The sequence below is a fragment of the Penicillium digitatum genome, chromosome 3 (assembly GCF_016767815.1).
Source record: "Penicillium digitatum chromosome 3, complete sequence".
Classification (NCBI taxonomy): Eukaryota; Fungi; Ascomycota; class Eurotiomycetes; order Eurotiales; family Aspergillaceae; genus Penicillium; species Penicillium digitatum.
Window position 1 is genome coordinate 873412 of NC_089386.1, and position 17102 is coordinate 890513.

Genomic DNA, 17102 nt, shown 5'->3' on the forward strand with positions numbered 1-17102 from the left:
ATCCTGTCTCTCTAAGGGACTAGAACGAATCATCGCGAAAAGAATTGCCTGGACTGCCCTCACCCACGGCGTCCTCAGCCCCCAGCATGCGGGGGCTCTACCCAAACTTTCCGCCACAGACCTAGTCGCCTCCTTCACCCACGATGCCGAAATGGCACTCTCACAGAACAAGCAAGTCACCCTAGTCACGATGGACGTCCAGGGTGCATTCGATGCCCTCCTCCGGAGACGACTTCTCAAGCGCATGGGCGAGCAGGGCTGGCCACGAGAACTGCTACTTCTTGTGGACAGCTTTCTCACCGGACGCAAAGCCCGCGTCCGGCTAGAAGGCTCAACCACCCCTGAGTACGACGTGGTCTGCGGAACCCCCCAAGGCTCCCCATTATCACCAGTACTATATATGCTCTACCTAGCCGAACTCCTCAATATGGACCAAACGCTCCGTTTTGGGTATGCCGACGACCTAGCTCTATACCGAGCCTCCCACGATCTCACCCAGAATGTCAGACTCCTCGCTAAGGACGTTCAGAGCATTCTTGCCTGGGGAGAATATAATAAAGTGGCCTTCGCCCCCGAGAAACTAGAGATGATCCATATCACTAGACATCGAGGGGATGAGTCCCCTTCAATTGTAGTCAACGACCGGCTCACCATCGACCCCGTTCAGGCCAAGAAACCAGGATACACACCCACTCTCCGCTGGCTGGGAGTCTTTTTCGATAGAAAGCTCACATGGAGAAGCCACATTCTCGCCCGGGCGGGCAAGGCACGCGCTGTCGCACAACATATCCGCAATCTGGCCCGCACGACCTGCGGCCCGCCCGCGAGCTCACTTCGCAAAGCAGTCATCACCTGTGTTATACCCTCCCTAACGTTCGGAACTGAGGCCTGGTATGGCGGCCGGAATAGGCCCGCAAAACAGGCTAGCAAGGGCACCGTCAGCGCCCGTGTTGGCTGGCATATCAATGTCATCGAGTCGACCCTGGCACTCGCCATCCGCGGCGTCCTCCCTGTATGGCGCACCACACCAACTCCCTCGCTCTTTAGGGATGCGGGAATCCCGTCTGGATACGCCACACTTGAAGAGGCGAAACTACGGTTCGCTCTAAGGCTTAACACCATCCACAAAGGTCACACCCTTGTCCGTCGCATTCGACCCCCGATGATCACCCGAGGCCGCGGCACCGGCACCCGCCAACCGGCAAAGACAATTATCCAGAGACTTGGGAGCATCCTCCCGGAAGTCCCAAGACCGACCCTCTCCCCCCCGCACTACTCACCGGGCTGCAGAATAGATCCTACAGGGGGTATAGATAAGGCGACCGCGTCTAAAGCTTTCCAAGTCTGGCAGGAATCACTCCCACCCACAGATATCTGCGTCTTCTCAGATGGCTCCGAGCAGTGGCAGGAGGGCATCAAGTACGTAGGCTATGGCTTCGCACTTATGGTAAACGGCACCCAAATCGACACTGGCGCTGGCGCTATCAACTCACGCTCTCATGTTTTCGACGCCGAAGCAATCGGAGCCTGGCGAGGGCTCGAACGGGCAATCGCGGTAGCTCCGCCTAGGTCGAAAATCTGGCTCTGTATTGATAGCACATCCGTTATCTGGTGTATTAGGGGGAATGCCTCGAACTCCTCGCAATGGGCATTTTTAGCCTGCCACCGGGCTATGGAACAGCACAATATCAGTCTCCGATGGGCCCCTGGGCACACTGGGATCGAAGGGAACGAAGCTGCTGACACCTTAGCCGGTGAAGGCGCGCTACGCGGTAGTGCTATAGGGATGGAAGCCGAACCCACGATTAGCGGGATCCGATCCATCTTCCGGGAACTTCGGAACGAGGCTCGCTTGCGCTGGTGGGACACGGTCTCTCAAAAACTCTCCCAGTGGTACCGACGCTGGTCAGACACCTACGAGATTGATTCACTGCCGGAACTCGAACTCCGACGACCAGCGCTCCACCGCTGGCTTGCCCTCCGCTCGTCGCATGGCGACTTCGACTGGTACCACCGCAAGTTCAACCACGAAGACGCCAAACTCGACTGCTCATGCGGCCGCCGAAAGTCACCAGAGCACCTCGCTCTCTGCCACAAAACCCAGAGGTCTTTCCGACACTGGCCAAAACGCCCCCCGACACCTCCAACCGACAGGACAGAGGCAGTCGCCTACCTTCGCAGCCTGGACCCCAAGCAGTTTGTTGAACTACTGGAGCTCACAAGCTTCTACTCGCGGGTCTGCACGAGGTAACTCCTTCATTTGTTTCCTCAACAAAGTCTTTTGGCACCCGCCAATCACCACACACCTGGACCCCCCGGGACCCCCCGGGACCCTCACCCCCATGATGGCCGGCTCACACGTCGGAGACAGCTGTCATCAACTGGCTACTCAGCCCTCGCATTTACGAATGCATGAACTGCAATCTGTGGAGAAAGATCTTTGTATTATAGAAACCATAGCACTGCACGTCCCAATACCCCATGGGAGGTCGCAGGAGCAAGCTTTCGCTTGCTCCCTGCCGGACGTTAAATATATCTACCTACCTACCTACCTACCTATCGGGAATTTCAAGGAATCCGTGGGGCGCTTTGCCTCAACAAATTTATGGTCAACGACGCCCCGATCTCCTGAGAAACAACGTTGAAGACTATAGAGGATCATGTCTGGAAAGCTGTCGTTTCGGTTTTGTAGACCGTAGCCCATGGCGGCAGGAAAGCAATGACTAAGCGTTATGGAAAGCATTGCTTTCACGTTGTCTTCATATTTCGAATCGTTCTCAACGAATGTGACAAATTCATTGATGATAGGAATGGAGATATAGTTGGACTTGATTGCTTTGTTTCGAAAATGGGTTAAAACTTGGTACTCTTTGGCTTGTTAAAAAGATCCCTTTATATAGACGTAGACTAGACATTATTATGATGTTAGTTGACATTGTTGGAGATTGCCAAGAGCTTAGGCGCCCTTTGTGCAAGCGGCTCAGTTAAATGATGCATTAGTGATTCTCTGCCAGACCCAGTGAAGTGTGAGAATATCTAAGATTACGGCCAACTCTCACACATAGAACGTAAAAGCTACGCAAATTGGCTGTCAAAGAAAGAATACCCCACTTAGTATGCACGTGTTGGGAATTCCATACCAACGGGTAGTCCAGCGCCTAATGCTGAAAGCAATTGGACAGTCCCAGGGGAGCAGTAGATATTCCGTGGAGCTCAAGCACTAGCTTGCGAGTTTCGTACTGGAAGGAAGGAGCTCACTGGACTAATCTAGTGCGAGAAGAACCTCTCAATGATATTACCCAAGTTCCATGTGTGAATGTTGGTCAACTCTTGGAAGAAGACTACGCATGAGTTTAAATGGTATCTCCCTACTCTGGTTGTAGCGTTCATTGGATCAGACCCTGTGGTTTTGTTAGCTTCGTCGCCTGAACATAAGAATCAGACTCATGACTAATTACATTAAAGTGCCCCAAACGACCAGGTTAGTTACAAACGTATCGAGTAATCCTGATCCAACAATCTGTCCTGTCAGCAGCTCACCCACAGGTCTGGATATCACGCACATGTAGATGGAGTCTCAAACCCACTCAGGCGCTACATGACTGGACCTTAGTTAGTGTCTAAGGAATACAATAATGTGGTATAATGAGACCACCATATACGTAGGTATATTCTAAGGTTCCATTGAAACCTGTCAGACGGGGATATGACTCACCCTGGCCTAAAAATTAACCGAAGAGGGCGCTAAAAAAGGAGTTCATCTTGGGCTCTCATCGGGGAGACTCGGAACTTTTTAACAGGTCTCCCCGAACTGGGGAGAAGCCGGATTCCTGAATCTTGGATGAATCTGTTCCAGGCGGAGATTCCCGGCATACTTAAAGGTTCATTAACCCCAGTCTGTCCTTGAACAACAAAAAGCTTAACTTTCTATTATTGATGGGTACTGTTTTGACAAGAATGGATACCCACATCAAAACAGCTACGGTAACCACCGCCAGGTGCTGTAGTTAGTGGTATCAGGTATCTTTAGGCCTCAATATTCCTATCTTCGAAATTAGTTCTTGTAAAGTGAGAGTGGATCTAAGTTACTACTGGCAATACGAACCAGTAAGAGAGTTATGTGCCGGTGGTATACTTGGTCGCCCGTACTAGGCACAGAAATATATTCTGGGAGTTCATAAGCGCTCATGGATACATCTGTTGGATAAAAAAGCCGAAATTTATGGCACTAAAAAAGTAGTTCGGCGCCTTCTCAAGATTTGAAACAGCCAGGGTGGTTTGCAGCGCCCTTCTAACTTCTCATGAAGCTATATAGTACAGGTTCCCAACGCTTCTATCTGCTCAGAGTCTGCCTCTGCTGAATTGTTCAGTTACATTACTCCAGGTATGATATTCGTTCTTTGAACATATTTAGCATTAGGCCAGTGGCTGACGATGTTATAGCGTTCCCTAAATGATAGCCGCCTATCTATTTTTGCCAGAATGCCAGGAACTGATTGAGTTCGTCGAAAATAATTCCGTGAATGAGGACTCAGTCAAGGCATTGGCAAACTCCATGCTTAGCTACTACTTCCCCCTCATCAATGGCTGGATCAATGCGCCGAAGCAAAACCGAAACAACAAGAGAAAGCACTTATAGCGGCGATTAAGCAGGTGCTAATACCCACCCCCCCCCCCCCCCCCCCTTATAGCTAAACTTGGCAATTTTTAAAGCTATTCCTAGATACTATATTATACTGCATCTATTGTATTTCACTGATAATATAGAGAAGTATATAAAGCCCGCAATGTATACCCTTATCAACCGTACTAAGATCTATAAAGGCTACCGTAGATTTTAAGAGGAAGTTGATATAGTGTGGGATAAAATAAACGGATAATTAGTATACGGTAGTTAATTTATACTGTACAGATAATAAGAAGCCCGATATCCTAAGCCTAATTTCTAGGTATTCCTAACTAAACACAAAACACAATTTAGATTGTGGTCTAGTAGTTAAATTGGCTGAATTTTTTTTCCACATCTAACCTTCGTTATAGACCATACCACGTTACCGCTGCGCGCATGCGAACGAGTCCGATTGCGAGAATTTGTGAATTAATAAATTGAACCAGTCCTGATTAGCTTGAAAAAAAGAATACTTGTCTCGATATGCTCGATAGCTTCAAGCCGACTTTTAATTGGAGATCAGTGCCTCGATAGTGCCTCATCGCTAGCCGTTCGGGATCACTTGAACCAATGGGCGGCCTACTGAGGATCAAGGCATCCCGGCGCGTGACCAAGTACCACGTTGGCTATGACTATGTCGACGTTGCTGAAGGTCGTCATCGCTGCTTCGAAGCATGTTGTTAGATCTGGGAGAAGAGAGCTTGGTCGAATTTGACATCATTCATACTAGTTTGTTTAGACTAGGCAGGTCTGGATATGCAGAGGAACCAGTTGCAGAGGACTATGTTGCGGGGTAGTGTTGATGGCGAAATGAATTGCGATGATTGGTATTACTCTGCGCTGATGAAGCCAATGATATATTGGTGCTCGTCATCTCATTATGTACACGTCACGTCAATAGATGTGCGAAAAAGTTAGCAATCGCGCACATCCCGAGAAGAAAGACAGCGAATCAATCTTTCTTGCGCCGATCACCAGGTTGCGATAATTCGTACTCGCCCAGATCCACTCTCGATCCTGCTCGAGAAGGCATTCGCGACTCTGCCATTGACTCTCCTGTGCTCACAGCGTGGAAAGAGAAGTCCAATTCGCCAACCAAGCCTTTGACAAGCCTTAAATGAATAGTACTGTTAGCAAATCCGGCTAGGTCGAACAGCGGGGGCGCACTATAAGCCTACTTCAGTAGTCTGTCCATATCACCGACAATGCAGCGGGTTGAGATCTGCAAGACTGCAAACGCCGCGAATCCTGGCTCGGCAATGTGCCGGAGGCTCAGAAGGTCACTGTCAAGCTCCATCAGGCGCTTCGTGAAGCTATACGGTCGAGGTGCTTTGAGATACGGCGGCAGAGGTTGTCGGTTCGTAATGCTAGCAGAAAGAAGACAGAGTAAAGATGTAACCTCGTGAGTTGTCACCTTGGCAGTATTGATGAGGCGTCGGAAATCTGTCATCCAGATGGCATCTGCTGGATCTTCGGCGTCGTCAATAGACATGAGGGTATCGGATGCGTAACCTAGCAAGCTGAGATAGTTCACGATGCTAGAAATGTAAACACTGTTAGAACCTGAAAAAGACGTGGGATAACATGTCATACTTTTCTACACAGACAATAATTGAATCATACTGCTTCTTGGGAAACCGACCACCAACAGGAACCTCCCATCGAAGAAACCCAGAGTATGTTCGTAAACCGGCTAGCATAAGCATCTGCTTTGAAAACACTTTGCGTCGCGCTTTCTCCAGTTTGCGACCCGAAGAGGTTTTGAGTAGGTATTCGCCCTTGTCACCACGCATACGACCGGAGATCGTCTCGTGAATAATCGAGTAGTAGTTTGCGAGAAGATACAACGATGCTCCTAGACTCTGACGGAGGACTGAATGCTCTGAGATTGGATATGGAAAGAACGTCCAAAAGAATGCGACAGCAATACCGCCCGCCACAACAGCCAGTCGATAAGGTGCCAGAAGGTAAATGGGGTAGTAGGGCTGTCCATTGGATGTCGCGACTGCCTCACCGACTCGGCGAACTTGGAGCTCATAACCAATGATCATGCTTGTAGTGATGATGCTGATGATCCCGACCGCTCGGAAGCGGAACATCTTGATGGGGATGTAGAAGGCAATGGAGACAAAGATAAACAGGAAAACAATGATACCAGGTGTCTGTTTACCTGGAATATACCAGATCAGAAGACATGCTACCATTGCAAGGAATGTACCCAAAATCCGCAACACGAAACTAAAAATGCTCTGTCCTGAGGTGGGAGACATGCTGAGATTGATCATGATCAAAGCCCACACTAATCTTTGCGCAGTGAAAAAGGTCTGTGTATCGCGTAGAAATCCAACGATTGCAATGGTCATGGTGGCACAGGCGACACGGAAGCCGTAGGTCGACTCAAACGAGCGCAGAAACCCCGGGAAGACACGAACTTTGTCTCCCATCCTCTCAAAAAGAGTAGTCGGTGGTAGATGCTCCGGGTCTTTGCGCAGTTTATACGCCTCGCCAAGCTGAAGAATGTTGTTTTGTGTATGAATGTCACCCATATTATCATCTTCGTTATCCTGAGCACTCAAAAAGGACTTGGCCCATTTCCACACTCGCTTGCCACCAGGAATAACGAGTCGGGTCTTCAGTAGCTTTCCCTTAGCCTCAACATGATTGGCATAACGGACAAAGTCGAGAACAGTTTGGCCAGTCGAGTACAGCAATTGTTCCATCTGGAGGTTAAGTTAGCTTCAATCAGATTAACTGGCCCGTAGAAAAAGGCTCACATAGAGAAATAGATACAGTTGTCGTCGGCTTCGCTCTTTTTGAGTAGCTGAGGTGTCCAAAAAGTCAGTGTTCAACATTTCAGGGTGATCGAAAAAGTCGGGCGGGAGCGTGACTCCCTTCTCCTCAGCCCAAGTCTGCAGAGCAAGGCGTTTTGCGCTTCGAAATTCGCCAAGTTTCTTTTCAAAATGCTCCGTGAATGCTTTTTCTCCCGGAGCAGTGTTCTCGGCTTTGGCCTCCACATCTTCGCACCCCTCTGTTGAATAGCCGTTTGAAGATTTCGCTGCAGCTTGGCGTTTTGGTGGTTTTGTTAGTCCGAAGACATAGGAAGTGTGCAGCAATCCCTCATCAATAGTTTGGATCATCACCGCAAAGGGATCGTGTACCGCCCTCATGATATCATTCCACTCTTGAACAACGCGCTGTCGGATATCCTCTGGCACCACAGGCACATTTAGATCAATGGGCTGATTCCATCTGTTATAGTCCGACAGGCGCTGAAAGATGTCCACCACGAAGCTCAAACCCACGACCGGGATCATAATCTGGCGAAGATGACGGAATATCGCCTGAAGATCATCAGGTCCCAATTTTCCTAATGCAATCTCACGCTTCGCAAATGTAAGATCTCCATGGAGCTTGGCATGTATATCTGTAATCTGTCGGACCGCACCGCGGATAGCTTCTGCCTCGGGACTGTAGATCTTTCCCTTCTTGCCAAACTTCTCACGGGCGTCATCATAAGTCTCCGTGCGACCAAACATGTCTTCTCTTTCCAGTGATTGGAAATACAAAGCATGGGCATTCAAGGCTGAGCGAAGTCCGCCAATATAGCCTGCCATTTGTTTGAGGACGACCTGCCGTGATGTCATCGGAAGAATAAATAGCGACGTTGCTGTTGAAATACCGAGGCCAGTAAGGCAAGCTTTGAGTAACTTGCTCACCATATTAGACGCAGCAGTCATGTTCTTCATTTGAGGGGCGTATATTGAAGAAATGTTCGCGAAGATTGCGTAAATAATCACGGGGAATTGCAACTGCGGGTATTTGGCTCGAAAGGTGTGAACCATCCAGATTTGGATGAACAACCACAGACCACTGACAGCAGAGGCGGAGGAGTTGTATGCCTCAGTAGGGTTAGTAGCGGTGTGTTGGCGCGCCCTGACGCTGCAGAACATTGTCAACAAGGCAAAACATGCTGCTATGCAGACCGCAAAAACATCAAAGATCATCATCTGAATGAACTTAGCCCGGGGCATAATGGCAAAGCCCAGTATAGAGACAATGGCTACGAGATAGCCCAAGGTCGTATACTCGTCGGCTACAGGCTTGGCTTGGCAGCTATATAAGGGTCAGGGTGATTCTGATAGGCCGAGAACTTGCAAGGCTGGTTACTAACATGGAAATGGCTATGGTGGGGGAAATACCACCCCTAGAGTAGCTGTTAGAGATCTTCTGCTGTATCATAAGAGAAACTTGATCTTGAACTCACTTCATCATCAAGAGGACTGTGGGCCTATCCAACCCGGTTTTCTGCCACATTTTTTGGACAAAGTCGATGAATGATGATTTCTCCTTGCTAGGGTCATTTTGCACATCCTGAGGCGTTGGTGAAGACCCGAAGGATGAGCCCAACTCATGGGATCGAATTTGCGCCATATTCACCAGGATCACGCAGTGTTGTGACTCGGCCCAGCCTCAAAATCTCCGAATCTTCAGGAACGCGGCATAACCCACGTGACTTTAGAAAGAGGGAATCTGCAAGGCAGGCAAGAACGCGACGGATTGAGTGAGTCTTACAAGGCTGGTTGAATAACATGACAGAGCACCGAGGTCGGATTGAAATCCCGATCGTGGACATTTGCAGTACACCCGCCCTTCAATGATTGGCTGCCGTATGTGGGGGAGGAACGCTCTCCGCATATAAAATTGGAATGTTGCTGCCCGATTTGTCAGGCCTAATTCTTCACAACACAACTCTTTCGTCTAGTAGACTCGAGATAAAATTGCTGTGTTTGTTGCCTTCTTAAGCCTTGCAAATTTAGAGCTATCTGATCGCGTTGACTAGAATCAGATGAGCCAGTTCTATCGGTCTGCCATCCGATCGCCGATCGACCAACTATGTCCACATGATTGACTCACCATGGTGCAAAGACCCGATGGAGGTAGCAAGTTCAAATGAACGATCTAGTGCTTCTAGTCAGATATGAGAAAAAATTATTGAGGCTTAGTAGACTAGGGGGATGAGTTTTGAGATCCTGAAAATGTTCCAAACATCAACACACTGCGTATGATATGGGTGAAATATTATACCACAACAAATGTCAAACAAATTGAGCCAACCATATACTACCTAATTGTATGGCAGAGAGTACGTATAGTCTATTATTTAACGTAGCCTTTTGGCCATTGGGAATCCGTCTAGGTTTTTCCCAAATCCAACTATTTTATTTGAACCAGTATATAGAAAGTCCGAGCCATAACCTAAAATTTTCCAAGATTGTTAAGAACACTGCACTTACCATGTGTTATGTGATAATGGGAACACGCTCTAATAGAAGCTTCATTATAGCAGGGAAGCTTGATAAAGCAACGTCACAATAGAGAGATCGGATGCCATCAATGATATCAGCACACGTCTTCCCATGTGATTTTTTAGTACGCTCACTTTTATGCGACGTGACACCAATCCGAGAAGCCAAAAAAAGGGATTGTTCCACCAGTATAGAATAGGATCTTAATGTAATTTGAGAATCACTGCATCAAGTTTGTGATGATCAAATCGGCTCCCCTTGTCGTTCCTTGTGAGTTGTCTATAAATAGCTAAACGAGGAGCGTCTTGATTCCAGGACACAAATAAAGATAAGAAGGCTAATTGTATCAGTGTTATTTTTCTGATCAGTGATCGCACGTTCGGGACGGCATGTCACTCACTACCTATGTTAGGATGAGTGTATGTGGGAATAGCTTCCGATGAAATTTGAAATTGTTTTCAGGAGTAAATAAAAGCGCGATTACCTTTCAAAGACTACCATCGGAAATCCTCTGCTACTCTCCAATATTTAGGAGTGATCCGTGGTAGTTACGCAGGGTGACTTCGTCCAGGAAAATTGTGGACAAAAAGGACTTCTGTCTCTATGTATTCAAGTTCTTCATCCATGCGGGATTAAAATTTTTGGGACAACTTCTGACATATACTCCCTTACTTGGACTTTTCCTTTATCGAATGAAGCATAGTGGCATTGAAGTATATTTATTTCATCATACATAACAACCCTACTGAACAGAGATCGATCTGGATGAACAGATATCAGAAAACCCAAACATCTTACAGACAAAGATTCGAGATGCATATCCTTGTTGAAAAAAAATTTAGGACGGAGGGTTGTCTTGTACAGAGTGTATTGTATACAGAACGAGTCACGGAGTGTATCCTTCCTTTTAGGGTTATGTCGCTTCCTCCTATCTTCCTCCTTCTCGTACATTGTAAACTAGACAGTGCCCCTATAGTCTTCACAACAGTTTTAACGAGAGATTCAAACGCACTATTGCGCCAGGATACGGTAATGTTTGGATAATCGAGAATGTGTCAATAAGTGCTGCTCGCTTTCTACTTTTTCTGACATTCTGATAGCGACAGCCCAAAAGTTCCATCGAAACACTGCATTCACTCCAGTCATTTCAGATACTCCGATTTAGTTTGTTGGTATTTCTAATGAAACTCCGCGGCATTTAGTTGAATGTAGATCTATACACCGGTCAAGGACAAAAGCTCTTCACGGGAACATGTTATAAACGACGAACGAATCCAACCTTGACCTGGAAGTGACCAGCAGAACCATCACTTTTGATAAAAAGAAAGAAGCAGCAGACCAGATAATGACTTCCAACGCAATCTTCGAGTGCAAGGCCATCGCCATGATAGAATTTCTCTTTCTCTTCATGGGATTGGCAACTGGTGCTCCCATGGATCCCCTCGAAGCCATCACTTCTCATAATACCAGCCTGTAAGTTAACAGTCACGTACTCGTCTATCCTTTTAATTCCTCTTCCAATGTACAAATCCACGATCCATCGAAGCCCATGCTGACTCTACCCCACTCCTAGCGCGTCAAACAGCACACACATTCCCGCCACAATCCAGGCTACTGGTGGCGATCTAACCTGGTATGACACCGGGCTTGGAGCATGCGGTTGGTTTAATAACGGGTGGGACCACGTCTGCGCCGTGTCTCACATTGTGTTTGACCGGGCAAATGTAGATGGCAACCCCAACCACAATCCACTTTGTGGACGGTTAATTCACATTCAACGGGGCGACAGGGGCATAGATGCCACTTTGGTAGACCGTTGTGAGGGATGCAGAGAGTTTGACATTGACGTCAGCCGTGGTGTTTTTGAGAGACTCGGTAATCTCGATGAGGGCCGGGTTCACACTGATTGGTGGTGGATATAGATGGAGCCATGATTTGGTTAATCTCACATGGTCATTGAGTGTGAGAGGCACTTCGAGACTGGCAGATTGGTCACAACAGGAGAAGGAAGGAATGTATTTCGGACAGTAATTGTACGTGAGAATCTAGCAGCCTGATTCATTTAGTATTCAGGCCACGAAGAATCCACCTGTTCTCTCCATGATCGTAGTCCTCCGCGAATGTCACCAATGAACCTCTTTCCATGCTGATCTAGCCCTAGCTCTTTCATTTTCTTCACGACGATCTGCGAGTCGTTTCCTAGACGGCAGACGACGTAAATTGGGTTCGTAGACTCAGGGGAGACAACCTCAGACGGTAACCAAGAAGGTAATTGTGCAGCCTGTGGCCCATTATCACACCCCTGTAGTGTAGCACCATAACCCGAGGACAGAATATTGGAGATTGGAATGTTGATGCTATTTTTCAGACTGCATATCCCAAACTGAGCTTCATCTCGGACGTCAATTATCGTGTGGAGTTGTGGCGAATCTGAAGTAAGATTTGGGTGTCTCTCGTTGTATTCTCGAGCAGAGATACGTTCCTCGGGACCAAGTAACGAGGGTGGATTTGCAGATCCACAGAAGAACACATAGTCCGTTGACCCGGATTTAATTGTGTCTAGTGTGACAGTTGCCCCGGCAGAACACACGGCACAATTGGCCCGGCGCGAACGAAGGCGGATTGTACGGACGAGGGGCGATGAGTATGCGGAGAAGATGTGTAAAGACGGGTGATCCCGTGGACGAGCAGCGCTCATATCAAAACCTCCATCAATGTCAGGTACAGTGATAACCTTGATCGCCTCCAGGGCTTGCAACACCCCCATCGTCCCAACAACTGGCCCTATAATACCCCCATCCGCACAACTGACCACGCTATCAGCTGGTGGTGGTTTCGGGAACACACATCGATAGCACGGTCCTCCAGACTTGTCGCCTGGTGCCCGAGGCGGGTTGTTCAACACCATCAGCTGGCCCTCGGTCCGCAGCGCGGATGCAGAGACCAATGGTTTTCCGAGAAGCACTGCAGTGTCCGAGATCAGATAACGCGTTGCCGGGTTATCTGTGCAGTCAAGAATGATATCATACTCCTGGAAGACCGCGGCTGCTGTCTCGGGCGAGAGGTGTGTTCGATGAGGAATGTACGTCAGATGCGGATTCAGTCTGGTAAATGTCAAGAAATCGTCAACGCCCAGCTCAAAGCTCCGACCCGAATTGACTCACTCTCGCAAGGACTCGATTGCACTGTCCACCTTGTATTTCCCCACATTCTTCGATCGGTGTAGCACTTGGCGATGGAGATTCGATACCTCGACTGAATCACCATCGATGAGTCCAATCGTGCCAACGCCAGCACCAGCAAGATACTGCGCAGCTGGACATCCCAGCCCTCCAGCTCCAACAAGTAGAACTTTCGCCGATCGAAGCTTCAGTTGGCCTGTGGATTCATTGAAATCGCGATTAGTCACACTGCTCAAGGGAGGTACTTTCCAAATTTCCGCCAAAACGGAGCCATAGCTTACCATTCAACCCAACTTGCGGAACTATCATCTGGCGTCCATATCTCTTATATTCCTCCTGGAGCAATGGCCATTGTCTTACTTCGACCTTCTGGTCCTCAGGATGGATTTCCGCAGCTGTTGCCGTCTCTGATCGCGCCGCTTGTTCGGCGTTTGCTAGGTCGCGTTTGAGCTCAGTAAGCTGTGCTTCTGTCGCGATGATTTGAGCGCGCAAAGAAGCGCAAGTTTCGTTGAACGATCCCATCGAGATTGTTGGCGTCGAAGGGTGCGGAAAGAAAAATTTAAGCGTGAGGGGAAATCTCCCCGCGGAATTTATTGTGGGGCTCTCGGCGATGAGGTGTGAGAGCTTATTTGCATCCCAACTTCAAGATCCCCATCAATATCCACAAGGTATGTTTCCGTTTATCTATGTATACACTATGTAACAGTATTCGATCCATTGACATCACAACACGGGATCCATCATCTATTTCACTCCTTCAGCTCCGCAGTCTCTTGTGTTCCCTGCATTCTCTCCATGCATGATTTGAGTCTTTTGCAATGTGTGTTCCACATCAGTGTTAAGATTCGAAACACGAGGAGAGTCATCCAGGAAACATCAATAAGAGTGCGAGAAGTTATCTTGGTGATAAAGAATTTGAACAGCCATTGCGTGGCGGCACCGAAACTGGCACCGAATGCGCGTAGACAGGTTGAGAGCATTTGCCAGAATAAAAAACTATAGTCGACTCTTACGGACGACGATTTATAAATCGATTCACTGGGATGGCAAAGATCATTGGCGAGTATCTGCGGCCCGGTCTGTCGGTAATGCCGGCAGCGAAGATAGATCCATGTCAGGATGTAGACCCGATAGATCGGGAAAGTCAGGAAGACAATTTTGAAGAAGAGCGGGTGATCTGCCCAGCCAGGATACCACCGGAAATAGAATACTGAATAAATCACTTCAAATAGGCCCTTAGTGGTGGAGTTGGATAGAAGAAAAGGAAAGCAGGCATTCAGTTCAGATGACAGCTGGATTCATACTGGACTAAGAGATCAATTGGTCTCATCACACGACACCATGGAAGTGACGTTCTTCTCAATTCGCCATGTTGATATCCCCTCGGAGCTGCCAAGGTACAGGGCCAGTTGGGGAAATCGATGACGGGGATTTAGGTTCCTAGTTGAGGCAAGATCTTGTCTAAAAGCCCTAAGGATGCTTTATACATCCAGGTAGTGTCCAAGCTCAGGGGAAATGGCGTCACGTTTTGCGGAGCCAGGACGGCTATCAAAGTGCTCGGGTCGGTGATTTAATGAAGAGATAACTCTACGCCTTTGTCATCTCCACAAGATTGAATTATAGTGATTTTGCAGACGATTGTCTGATGTGACCTGATTTCTACATATTCAATTACGCTACCACTCAGTAGTCATTATTTGGGGTGAAAATTCCAGATTTCGTGCAAGACTCTATCCGGAATTGCTATAGAGTGTCTCTAGTTACCGATGCATTTGCACCCCCAAAAAATTATGGCGGAAAAGCCACCAGGCTGGAACCGGACAGTCTAGATCGAATTACCACAGCAGTCGGTTGGAGATGTGGCAACTTTTAGGCATCTCTTGACATCTGGTCAGGCTCCGATGACAAGTTTCTCAACTTGTACAAGGATGTCGCTTTTTACTCGTGCACATCATAACCACAACTACTAATTATCGATGGAACGTTTATTTAAATTCATGCTCGCGGCGCTACAGGATTCAAATAGTCATTGCCAAGAAGCCGAAAGAACTTTCGATTAGTAGGAATGAGAAGATGGTCAGCTACCTTTTGTAATCCCAACGAGGGTTTTCGTTCCCAACTCGACGGGTTCTTATGACCAAACAGCCGTCTAGCTGACTGTCTTGTCACTCCTACCAATTGAACATCGAATAAGAAAACAACTAAATCAAAGTGATGGGAAATCACAGGCAAAATAGAAATGGGCTCCAGTAATTCTGTTGAAGGTTCCTCGATAAAAGCCAACAACACGTTGAGGTGTGTTTGGCGTCGAAAGGTTGTACTCAATACACTGGTGGTAGTTCAGTCGTCTCATAGATCTCCCCATTTCGGTAATCGTGGACATCCAGAAGTACCCAAATCACAAAATTCGAGTTTGCAGCGTCTGAAAATATTCCTTGCAGTACCTTCCACTGAGTTCGGAAAGCGTCGATCTCATAATAACAATTTTCTGTTTCCGCGCAATACGACAGCTTCATGTCACACAAGTTCAATCCATAACCACCACAACACATCATATGTCGAATGAGATCCCGAAAAGATGCGCCTGTTCTGCATGCCCGAGGGTCTTGTGTCATCATTTGATCTCTCTGGGGGAGCACCTTCCCGTCACGTGCGACAGCTGTGAGGACCCGACACAGATTCATGTTTCTGTGTGTGTTGTCGTTCCTGTCCCAGGCTACCTTGACTTGCAAAGGAATAGGGGCTTTAATTCTTCGCTCGAGGGATGAAATGGGACATTGCTGAGATAGTGTCAGGTGGTTGGGTCGTGGTTTCGGTTTTGTCGGTATTCCGCTGTCGTAAATGATCGCCTTGCTTTTTGACGATGCGAAAAATCCCAGAGCCGTTTCCCAGGATTTTAGGTAGGGTATCCACGAGACATAGCCCAATATTGCCCAGCAACGATTGAATTTGTCGCTCAGTTCGTTTCTCCAAGTTACAAGCTGGGGGCGAGGATGGAAAATGTTGTCCAGCGGGATATCGAGCTCCAAAATCGCGCTGAGCTCACCGCGATATCTCCGTGTGCGGTGAAAATTATCCAGATCACTGGACCCGATGTACTCTCCAATGTCCTTGGACATCTGCACCAGATACCATGCCATAATATGGGCAACTCTCAAAGAAGCGCGCTCCTCCGACTCTCGGGGACGTTGCGGCCAAATTTCGTGAGGATCTTCGATGCAGGCTAATTCTTTGCTACCATAGATAATAAGGTTTATCTGGTCTTTGAGCGAGTTTGTCTGCTTATATGGTGCCCTAATCCACGTCTTGATCACAGGCCAGGACAAAGCGAAATGTCTGAGGTCGTGTTTGTGCTGAAGTCCAAGATATACGGCAAGCTTTGCCTCGTCCCGGGAGTCACATAGGAACTTCCTAAAATCGCCAAAGTCATCGAATGTCTGATCAGGATGATTCGGCGCACTCGCTTCGGTGGGCCACGGTGACTTTTCTCCCCGTAATTAGCGTTTGTGAAATGCAGAGAGTTTTTTTGAGGATTTCTCACCGCACCATGAGACTCCATATGGGACTGTGGATGTTGAGATAAAGATCCCTTGGGAGATATGTCACCAAGATCTAGGGGGTTAGCTTTTCCCTGCTTCTCAGTGTGAACACAACATATTCTGATAGCAGTAGCGAGTCTGACCTTGAGCGATTCAATCCTCGCTGACTGCCTCTGAGGGGGTTTGATATCCCCGGACTATCGAATCGTGGATCAGCGACATGGTTTCATACACAGACGTAGAACGTTAACCTTCTTAGACTCTGGGTCTTGAGAGGGAGACTCGGGTCGCTTTCTCTTTCCCTTGTCATCAGTTGGGCGAATACCAGACGGGCTTGCTTCGGAGCTCATGATTGTACTTTAATAATCCGAATCGATGAGTCAAATGTAACGTGATGGTCTCAAAA

At 47.9% G+C, this 17102-nt stretch overlaps 4 protein-coding genes across 4 annotated transcripts; 1 reads left to right on the forward strand and 3 right to left on the reverse strand.

The window, feature by feature from the left end:
- Nucleotides 1-427: 427 nt before the first annotated feature.
- On the forward strand, nucleotides 428-2251 carry Pdw03_7867 (putative RNA-directed DNA polymerase from transposon X-element; the record flags this gene model as incomplete). The annotated part of the gene is made up of 3 exons (XM_066101786.1): nucleotides 428-450; nucleotides 508-1419; nucleotides 1693-2251. 3 exons carry the CDS (start codon nucleotides 428-430, stop codon nucleotides 2249-2251), a joined length of 1494 nt encoding a protein of 497 aa, XP_065956869.1.
- Nucleotides 2252-5621: 3370 nt separating this feature from the next.
- Nucleotides 5622-9100, reverse strand: Pdw03_7868 (Lipocalin conserved site; the record flags this gene model as incomplete). Its single annotated transcript, XM_014677524.2, has 6 exons — nucleotides 5622-5781; nucleotides 5848-6207; nucleotides 6263-7389; nucleotides 7444-8782; nucleotides 8841-8873; nucleotides 8934-9100. 6 exons carry the CDS (start codon nucleotides 9098-9100, stop codon nucleotides 5622-5624), a joined length of 3186 nt encoding a protein of 1061 aa, XP_014533010.2.
- A 2937-nt stretch (nucleotides 9101-12037) lies between these two features.
- Nucleotides 12038-13679, reverse strand: Pdw03_7869 (Molybdenum cofactor biosynthetic protein (CnxF), putative; the record flags this gene model as incomplete). The annotated part of the gene is made up of 3 exons (XM_014677526.1): nucleotides 12038-13079; nucleotides 13140-13353; nucleotides 13439-13679. 3 exons carry the CDS (start codon nucleotides 13677-13679, stop codon nucleotides 12038-12040), a joined length of 1497 nt encoding a protein of 498 aa, XP_014533012.1.
- A 1799-nt stretch (nucleotides 13680-15478) lies between these two features.
- Nucleotides 15479-17046, reverse strand: Pdw03_7870 (uncharacterized protein; the record flags this gene model as incomplete). Its single annotated transcript, XM_014677527.2, has 4 exons — nucleotides 15479-16639; nucleotides 16699-16791; nucleotides 16840-16893; nucleotides 16948-17046. The coding sequence occupies 4 exons, from the start codon at nucleotides 17044-17046 to the stop codon at nucleotides 15479-15481; spliced, it is 1407 nt and encodes a 468-aa protein (XP_014533013.2).
- Between the last annotated feature and the right edge of the window lie 56 nt (nucleotides 17047-17102).